The sequence below is a fragment of the Otolemur garnettii genome, unplaced genomic scaffold, assembly GCF_000181295.1.
Source record: "Otolemur garnettii isolate 467f Iridium unplaced genomic scaffold, OtoGar3 scaffold00109, whole genome shotgun sequence".
NCBI classification, from domain to species: Eukaryota; Metazoa; Chordata; class Mammalia; order Primates; family Galagidae; genus Otolemur; species Otolemur garnettii.
The window spans coordinates 1,957,484-1,967,497 of NW_003852504.1; the positions used below are offsets into that span (position 1 = coordinate 1,957,484).

The 10,014-nt window shown below is 39.4% G+C and overlaps 1 protein-coding gene across 1 annotated transcript in view; it reads right to left on the reverse strand.

Annotated features, from left to right (window-relative positions):
* ZNF280C (zinc finger protein 280C) overlaps positions 1–10,014 on the reverse strand; it is a 48,192-nt gene that overhangs the window by 7,073 nt on the left and 31,105 nt on the right. Inside the window, exons 12-14 of the mRNA XM_003796970.2 lie at positions 8,454–8,737; positions 7,164–7,304; positions 186–248 (exon numbers count right to left, since the gene is read on the reverse strand). Of these exons, the coding sequence (XP_003797018.2) occupies positions 186–248; positions 7,164–7,304; positions 8,454–8,737 (488 nt within the window). The remainder of the gene's footprint in view (positions 1–185; positions 249–7,163; positions 7,305–8,453; positions 8,738–10,014) is intronic.

Here is a 10,014-nt window from a genome sequence, read left to right on the forward strand (position 1 = left end):
CGGGTCCAGGCTGGGGATTCGAACCCGCCACCTTAGGTGTACGTGGCTGGCGCCTTAGCCGGTTGAGCTATAGGCGCCGAGCCTATTCCTTCATTTAGATTTCCAAAACAGGCACTCCAATATCAGGTTCTAAAAAGTTATAACAATTTTCAAACAGAGAAAACAGAAAAAGATCAACTAGTTACCTGAGAATTCCTGAATGCTTCTTAAAAATATGAAACTGTTTACTTGGATTGTTGCTATGAAAGCTAGAAAGACAAGAGACAAACAAGATTTTCTTAATTTTATTATACAATAAGTCACTAATTTTATAACCATATTTCAAACTTACGTTTAATTTCCTAGTTTTGAATACAAGACCATGATCTAAATAATAAAATTCTGTTGGTCACTGCTATGATCTGAATGTTGGCATCCTCCCAAAATTCATGCCAAAATTTAAATCCCCCAAGGTGATGGTATAAGGAGGTGAGGTCTCTGGGAGGTAATTAGGCCATGAAGGCAGAACCCTCATGAATGGGGTTTGTGTCCTTATCAAAGACTCTAGAGAGCTAGCTTGTCCCTTTCACCACGTGAGGATGCAACAAGACGTGCTATCAATGAGGAATGGGCCCTCACCCAGACACCGAATCTGCTGGCACCTTGATCGTAGACTTCCCAGCCTCTAAACTGTGTGGAACAAATTTCTGTTGTTTATAAGCCACCCAACTTATGGTATTTTGTTATAGTAGCCTGAATGGACTAAGAAAGTCATCTCTGACTAATTCTACATTGTTAGCTACATTCCATTTTATGTGTATATTTTCTAATGATATATTTCCTTGAGAATATTCTTAGATGATCAGTACCTCACCACTATTTAAAAAGTAGTCAGTTAAAAAAAAATCAGCATCAAATTAATTTTTTAACTCTTAAGAGTAAACAATTTAAAATGTATTTGCTAGTAATATAAATAATGTACTTTTCTATAATGAAAATTATGAATAATAATTACTTATTACTTTTTAATCTTAGTATGTTTGGGGAGGAGGGAATAACCTAGATCAGTAGTTCTCAACCTTCCTAATGCTGCAACCCTTTACTACAGTTCCTGTGGGTCGTGACCCACAGGTTGAGGACTGCTAACCTAGTTGATCCTGAAAGTAAATACTACTTGTGCTTAAATGCCATTGCTTAACATCAGTAAAGTGAAACATTTAATGAGTCCTTAAGAGAACTTTTAAAGAGAGCAAATTAAAGGCAGCAGAGCCCATTAGGCCTCACTGCAACCCTACTGAATCAATCTCTGTCAGTGGAGCCCAGAAATCAGTTTTAATGAGTTTTCCAGCTGACTCTTATGCAAGCTGAAGTTTGAGAAGCACCAGCCCTATCTTGCACTGACAAACTCAAACTAGCCAACATGGCAGACCAACAGTTACCCTCAGACACAAGATAACCCATCCCAGCATAATATATATGCATGAGAAAAGAAATAATCTGGTTAGTTGTAATTGCAAGAAAATATCCTCAGAATAGGTGCCATGGTGAATACAAAGAGCTCCTCTCTCAAAGAGATAACAGAGACACATATAAGTCAAAATAGCTCAATGTTACAGAACTCAAAGAAAGGAATGATCCTTATGAGTAGCTGTGGTGATCAGATATTTCACACAAGGTGAACTGAGAGGGGAGGAGAAGAGCATTCCAGGGAATAACGAAGAATAAAAAGATGTACCTTCAAGAGTATTATAAGCAAAAAAAAAAAAAAAAAAAAAAAAAAGCCATTTTAGCTATTGAATATGGAGAAAATAAAGGTAGCCTGAATGGTACTCTGAAATAAAAGTATTCAACCTCTGAGAAAATGAAGCTTCTATATGTACAGAGCTTAAGCCTATGATAAAAGTCCACATTGGGTAGGAGTGAGGGTACACCATTCAGGGAGAGGAACCTGAGGCAACAAGGGAAGCAAAGTACTACCAAAGTAGGGAAAAAGCTAAGGGTCCCACAAGGCCCTTAGAAGAGTAGAAGTGGAGGCTGTCAGTTCTATAAAGGGTAAATCACCAGTAAGAGCTCAATGGAAGTGATAACAATGCAGAGTTTGGGCTTATTGGAAATTAGCAAGAGGTTATAAAGGGACTCTTGGGCCAGTTGAGAATTCAGAAGGGGAAAGAACAGGGTTGGAGGTCCTACAAGACAGTCAGGTGAGCCTAAAGAAAATGTGAGAAGAGAGGACAGCATGCCAAACAAATTTTCCAATTTAATCCCCTCAGAATTAGGGATAAAGTTATGGCTATCATCTCCCAGAGACGTAAGAGAACCCTCCCAGCGGTGTACTGAGGTCTAGCTAGGGTCTGGTTTAGAGCAACTTGAGTGTGGGTGCAGAACCACTTTTGTAGTGGTGAGGCACAGTAATAAACTGCAGAAGGCAGACTCTCAGAAAGTCATGATGTGTGGTGACAGATCAAGACAGCTCCACAGGCCTCAGAAACTTGGGATGGTGTATTATTTCTAGCTGGTGTTCCATGTTTGTGCAATGATGCACTGAAACAGACTGAGCTTAAAGGTACTGAGGTGAAAGTGGTTTGAGTCCTAGACAGATAGTAACTTTGATGTATTTTTGTTCCTCATAGATGTCAGTGAGTCAAAGGTAAAAATATCAAATAGAAACAAAAACTGGATCTCAGGAAAACTCAGAATTGAAATTAGATCATTTAAGGCCATGCACAGTGGCTCACATCTGTAATCCTAGCACTCTGGGAGTCAGAGAGGGGTAGATTGCTTGAGCTCAGGTGTTTGAAATCAGCCTAAGCCAGAGTAAGACCACGTCTCTAAAAATAGCTGTCCATTGTGGCAGGTGCCTATAGTCCTAGCTACTTAGGAGGCTGAGGCAAAAGAACTGCTTGAACTCAAGAGTTTGAGGTTGCTGTGGGCTGTGATGCCAAGGCACTCTACTGAGGGTGACAAACCAAACAGACTGTTACAATAAGAAAAGAAAAAGAAATGAGAGGATTTACAGTTGAAAGGTAAAGAGTAAAATGCTGAGAGTGCTTAAGGAACAATGAAAGAGATTACAAAGAGGCAAGAGTTGAAAGAAGAAAATGTAATTAGAATATCTAAAAAGTAAGAAGAAAAATAGCAGTTGAAATGTCAAATACTCTGAGGAAGTCACAGAGAAGAATTTAAAAAAGTGGGTATATTTGGTGATTAGGCTATGAATAACATTTATTTATTTATCTCATTTTTTTTGAGTTTCCCTTTGTCACCCTGGTATAGTGTTGTGGCATCACAGCTCACAGCAACCTCAAACTCTTTTGGGCTTAAGTGATTCTCTTGCCTCAGTTTCCCAAGTAGCTGGGACTACAGGCACCTGCCAGAAGCCCTGTCTAGTTTTTGGTTGTGGTTGTCAATGATGTTTATGGGCCTGGTTCGAACCAGCCATCCTTGGTGCATGTGGTTGGCACTCTAACCACTGAGATTCAGATGACGAGCCACATCCAGCTAGTTTTAGAGACAGGATCTCTCTCTGTAGCTCAGGCTGGTTCTGAACTCCTGAGCTCAGGCAATCCCTGCCTTTGCCTCCCAGAGTGGTGCTAGGATTACAGGCATGAGCCACCACATGGCCTGAATGATACCCTTAAAGGAGCAGCTTAGCTATATATGGGCATAACACTCAAATTACAAACAATAAAAACATGACAAGCTAGTAAATTGTTTATAAAAAAGTGGGATGTGTCTATTTTTCTTTTTTCATCTCTTCACACAGTTGTCATTGTGCAAGGCACATGTCTGTTTTCTGAGATTAATGTCTGGATCAAGGGGAAAAAAACTTGAGGTAGAAAAAAGTTAAGTGAGAAAAACAAAAAAGATAAGCTCTGAATAATAAGTAGTCAAGGTTAATAACTGAAAGATTATAATAAAATTGGCGGCACCTGTAGCTCAGTGGGTAGGATGCCAACCACACACACTGAGGCTGGCAGGTTCTAACCCGGCCCAGGCCTGCTGAAACAACAACAACTGTAACTGCAACTACAACAAAAACAGCCAGGCATTGTGGCAGGCACCTGTAGTCCCAGCTACTTGGGAGGCTGAGGCAAGAGAATTGCTTAAGCCCAAGAGTTGGAGGCTCCTGTGGGCTGTGACAGCATAGCACTCTACCCAGGGCCACAGCTTGAGACTCTGTCTCAAAAAAAAAAAAAAAAAAAAAAAGATTACAATAAAATTTTGAGGGTATCTAAAAACATGTATTTTAGATAAAAACAAAGAGGTGTCTTTAAAAAGACAGGACCAAAATAAAGTCTAGCATGAAGCACAGACAACAAAAAGCATAAAAGATTTAAGGATACCGAAGCTAAACATGTAAAAGATTTTAGCACAAACACAAGGCAGCATTCAAAACAGAAGACCTGGAAGGTGAGTTGGACTATGAAATTGGATTGGTGCTGCTGGGGTGGAAAAAGGGGTCAAGAGTCTAGACATACATGGGGTAATGGGAATTCGAAATAAATACTGTGTACCATGAGGAAGATGGGACAGTGGTAAGAAAACGGATACCAGTTAGAGGTGGATGTGCTATGCTAGCACTAAACAAGTCAAGGTACGGTGAGGTCAGGCTGGTCATCCAGTGGAATAAACAAACCTTGTAAGCCAGGTGGTGAAGCCATCAATAAATGTGGGCAGACCCTTCAAAGCAATAGCTAACCATTACCAGAAAGTAATATAGAGGTCATGCCATGATCTATAAGAAAACCAATTTTGGCTGGGTGTGGTAGCTTCATGCCTGAGCTCACGGGTTCAAGCCAGCCTGAGCAAGAGCAAGACCTCATCTCTAAAAATAGCCAGGCACTGGGTGGGGGGGGGAGCTGTAGTCCCAGCTACTTGAGAGGCTGAGGCAAGAGAATCACTTGAGCCCAAGAGTTGGAGGATGCTGGGAACTATGCCACCATGGCACTCTACTGAAGGCGACAAAATGAGACTATGTCTCAAAAAAAAAAAAAAAAAAAAGAAAAGAAAAGAAAAAGAAAACCTATTTTATTGGTTATACCTTATTTCTAACTGAAAATAAAGAGAACTATCTTGATTTGAATGATCAATTTATCATAGCTATATCTGAACACGTTTTGGCTACTTAAAATCCATCCTGAAGGAAAAAAGCAAGCTCCATCCAAACAAAAGTACTGTGGCCTCTGAAGTCTTTTCCTAGTATAGTAGGTGCTAAAATAATGTAAATCAAATTGACATATGAAAAGGAATTCCAATAGTAGCATCATGATTGGAATAGCCCCATAGTCTCTCATTTTGCATTTTATTCAATTATTGCAAAGATAATATGGCTAGAAAGACAAATGGACAGATAGATAGGTGAGGGAAAATGAGAGAAAGAGGCTAGGTGCGGTGGCTCATGCTTGTAATCCCAGAAATCTGGGAGGCTGAGGTGGGTGGATTGCCTGAGCTCACAGGTTTGAGACTAGCCTGAGCAAGAGTCAGATGTCTCTAAAAAATAGCCACATGTTGTGGTGGGTGCCTGTAGTCCCAGCTACTTGGGAGGCTGAGGCAAGAGAACTGCTTGAGCCCAGAAGTTTCAGGTTGCTGTGAGCTATAATGCCATGGCAATCTACTGATGACGATTAAAAAAAAAAAAACCCTGGAGCGTCTCAAAGTGACTGCTTCAAAGAGGGTAACACTCATGAGGTTACATATATAGCCATTGCTCAATATTCACGGGGATTGGTTCCAGGATTTCCCATAGGTAACAAAATCTGTGAATGTTCAAGTCCCTGATATAAAATGGGGCAGCATTTGCATATAATCTATGCACATCTTCCTATATACTTTAAATCATTTCTTTTTTTTTTTTTTTTGAGACAGAGCCTCAAGCTGTCACCCTGGGTAGAGTTCCATGGCATCATAGCTCACAGCAACCTCCAGCTCCTGGGCTCAAGCAAGTCTCCTGCCTCTACTTCCCAAGTAGCTGGGACCACAGGCACCCGCCACAACGCCTGGCTATTTTTTGGCTGCAGCCATCATTGTTGTTTGGCGGGCCGGGGTTGGATTCGAGCCTGCCACCTTAGGTGCATGTGGCTGGAGCCTTAGCCACTTGACCCACAGGTGCCAAGCCATCATTTTAAATTTCTTATAATGCCTTATACAATGTAAATGCTATGTACATAGTTGTCATACTGGGTTTTTTTGTTGTTGTTGTTTTGAGATAGAGTCTCAAGCTGCAGCCCTGGGTAGAGTGCTATCACAGCTCACAGCAACCTCCAACTCTTAGGCTTAAGTGATTCTCATGCCTCAGCCTCCCAAGTAGCTGGGACTACAAGCGCCTGCCATTATGTCTGGCTATTTTTTGGTTGTAGTTGTCATTGCTCTTTGGCAGGCCCAGGCTGGATTCGAACCCACCAGCTCTGGTGTATATGGTTGGCACTCTAGCTACTGGAGCTACAGGTGCTGAGCCTGTAATAGTGTATTGATTAGGAAATAATGATAAGAGAAAAAGCCCATACATGTTCAATATAGATGCAATTTACAAAATATTTTTAGGCTTGGTGCCCATAGCACAGTGGTTATGGCACCAGTCACAAACACCGAGGCTGGTGGGTTGAACCCGGCCAGGCTAGCTAAACAATGACAACTGTAACAAAAAAATCCAGGCATTGTGGTGGGCACCTATAGTCCCAGCTACTTGGGAGGCTGAGGCAAAAGAATAGCTTAAGCCCAAGAGTTGGAGGTTGCTGTGAGCTGTGACACCACAGCACCTTACTGAAGGCAACATAGTGAGACTCTGTCTCAAAACAAAAAAAAAGAAAATATTTTTAATCCACAGTTGTTTGAATCTACAGATGCGGAATTCATGGATATAGAGAGCCAACTATATTTATCTGATAAATATATTGAAAACATTTAATATAACTATTTTTTAAAAGACATAAAAAAATCTCATAGAAAAACAAATTTCCTTCATACTCATTCTAATTTCATTAGTCTAACCGCTCTTATAGTTTTTCTCCCAGTAATTTTAAGAGTTACTACATTGGAAAACAGTATAAGGAACATCCTAAGAGTTCTCTACTGCATGACCCTTTTAGCTCCTTGATAAAACAACCTTGCTTCTAATAGGACTTTGTTTCCAAAAAACAAACTTCCAAAATGGCAATTTTGATTGCCTATTTACATGTTTAACTTACCTCATCATATGATTTATAAAGGCTTTGTTACAGTTAGTGTTGTATTTGCAAAAATCACAGTGGATATATATAGAAAAGTGGCTTGCAAAATCTTTTATTTTAGAATGACACTCAATGCACTTGTGAATTCCCCACTGACACCTATGGAGACAGAAAAAAATATATGTATTATAAAGCAAAAATAATACATGAAAGCCTTATTAACATTTTATTAACTGAAGCCAAGATGTTTAAGTTCAATCTTTAAATACACCCTTACAATCTGAAAATTTGCTTTGAAACAACCAGGTAAACTAAGAGCAAAAAATTTAACATTGGGCTGGGTACAGTAGCTAGTGCCTGTAATTCAGAACTCTGAGAGGCTGAGGAGGAATGATCACTTGAGGCCAGGCGTTTAAGACTAGCCAGAGCAAGAGCAAGATCCTGTCTCTACAAAAAATAGAAAAATTACAAAAAAAAAAAAAAGAAAGAAAAATTAGCTGGGTATAGTGGCACCTGCCAGTAGTCCCAGCTACTTGAGAGGCTGAGGCAGGAGGATGGTTTGAACCTATTAGTCTGAGGTTGCAGTGAGCTATTATTACACGACCATATTCCAGCCTGGGAGATAGAGGAAAACCCTGTCTCCAAAAAATAAATAAATAAATAACACCAGTTAATGTTTCCCTGCAATAAAAAGGACCAAATTAACCAATTCAAGCATCAAAATATGAGATTAGGCTCAGTGCCTATAGCTTAGTGGCTAGGGCACCAGCCACAAATACCAGAGGTGGTGAGTTCGAACCCAGCTGGGTCTGCCAAACAACAATGACAATTATAACCAAAAAATAGTTGGGTGTTGTGGCGGGCACCTATAGTCCCAGCTACTTGGGAGGCTGAGGCAAGAGAATCGCTTAAGGCTAGGAGTTGGAAGTTGCTGTGAGCTGTGATGCCTCAGCACTCTACCAAGGGTGACATAATAAGACTCTGTCTCAAAAAAAAATATATATGAGGGCAGTGCCTGTGGCTCAAAGGAGTAGGGTGCTGGCCCCAGATGAGAGGTGGTGGGTTCAAACCCAGCCCCCGGCTAAAAACTGCAAAAAAAAAAAAAAAAAGATTAGTGTAAATGAGAAAGTTATAGAATATAGTAATTCAAGTTCTGCTCAGCTGTTATAAAGAGTACTTTTTTTATCATTTGCATGATCTTTATTCCAGATAAATGATTATGATGTAAATATGATACAATAAATTATAATAACATTCTAATGTTTAAGATTAAATAGTATTAAGTGTATCAGGAATGAAAGATATTACCTTAAGTTCTTCAAAGCTATGCTGATTGTATTTTTTCTGTTGCGGTGTCTCTTCTGCTTGGAATAGGGCTTTGTTCTGTATTTAGATGTACTTGCTTTACTTGTATTAGGCTTATTTGAAGTGGATGCAGCTGCATGAGACCTACTCATCTTAAACGTACTTGCATTCATAAGACTTTTAGCAGCTAGAGGTGAGACCTGAAGAGAAGACGTGCTCGAAGAACCACTAGAAGATGTACTTGATAATTTTGACTGGACAGGTCCAAGTGAAGCTCGAATAGTAACCTATAAAAACAAAGGCCATATATATTTTTAGAATATTAATTATCATATTAGTATTAAAAACACTGTGGTAAGTACTGACATGTATAGTCAGTTGGTTTTGTTTTGTTTATTGAGACAAGAGTCTTACTCTGGTACCCTGGCTAGAGTCCACTGGTGTCATCATAGCTCACTGCAACTTCTAACTCCTGGGTTTAAGTGATTCTCCTGCCTTAGCTCCTAAGTAGCTGACACTACCGGCATGTGCCACCACACCTGGCTAATTTGTTCCATTTTTATTTAGTAGAGACAGGGTCTTGTTCTTGCTCAGGCTGGTCTTGAACTCTTGACCTAAGTAATCCTACTGCCTAGGCCTCTCAAGAGAGTTAGGATTATAGGCATGAGCCACTGCACCTGGCCAGGCCAACTGGTATTTGACAAGGGTGCTAAAACAATTCCAAGGGAATCGTTTTAACAAATGATGTTGGAAAAACTGATATCCATGTGCAAAAGAATGAATTTAGACCTCTACCTCACACTAAGTACCTTAAAATGTATCATCAAAAGACAAATTTTAAGAGCTAAAAGTATAAAGTTCTTAGAAGAAAAATATAGTATTAAATCCTTGTGGCTATGAGTTAGGCAATGGCTTCTTATATATGACACCAAAAGCACAAGCAACCAAAGAAAAAATAGATGAATATGCATTTCTAAAAATATGCATATACTAAAAATGAGTAATATCCATACAATGGCTCATTATTCAGCCACAAAAAGAAACGAAGTAAAACATGCTACAACATGGATGAACTTGGGAAAACATGCTAAGGGAAAGAAACCAGTCTCTAAAAATCACATATTATATGATTCCATTTATAAGAAATGTCCAAAATACGAAAATAAAAGCAAACTGAAGTTTGTATAGGGCTGATGGAGAGGAAACATGGTGTGAATGCTAATAGGTATGGAGTTTCTCTGGAAGTGATAAAAATGTTCTAAAATTGATTGTGGTAATGTTTGTACAACTCTTTGAATATGCTAAAAACTACTGAATTATATACACTTTAAATGGCTAAATTGTGTGGTATATGAATTATATCTCTATAAAGCTGTTATCAAAAAAATCACTACAATATAAAAAGTCAAACAACATCATTTTAGGGTTGGCACCCATAGCACAGTGGTTATGGCGCCGGCCCCATATGCCGGAGGTGGCGGGTTCAAACCCAGCCCCGGCCAAAAACTGCAAAAAACAAACAAACAAACAAACAAACAAAAGAACCCATCATTTTTTTTTTTTT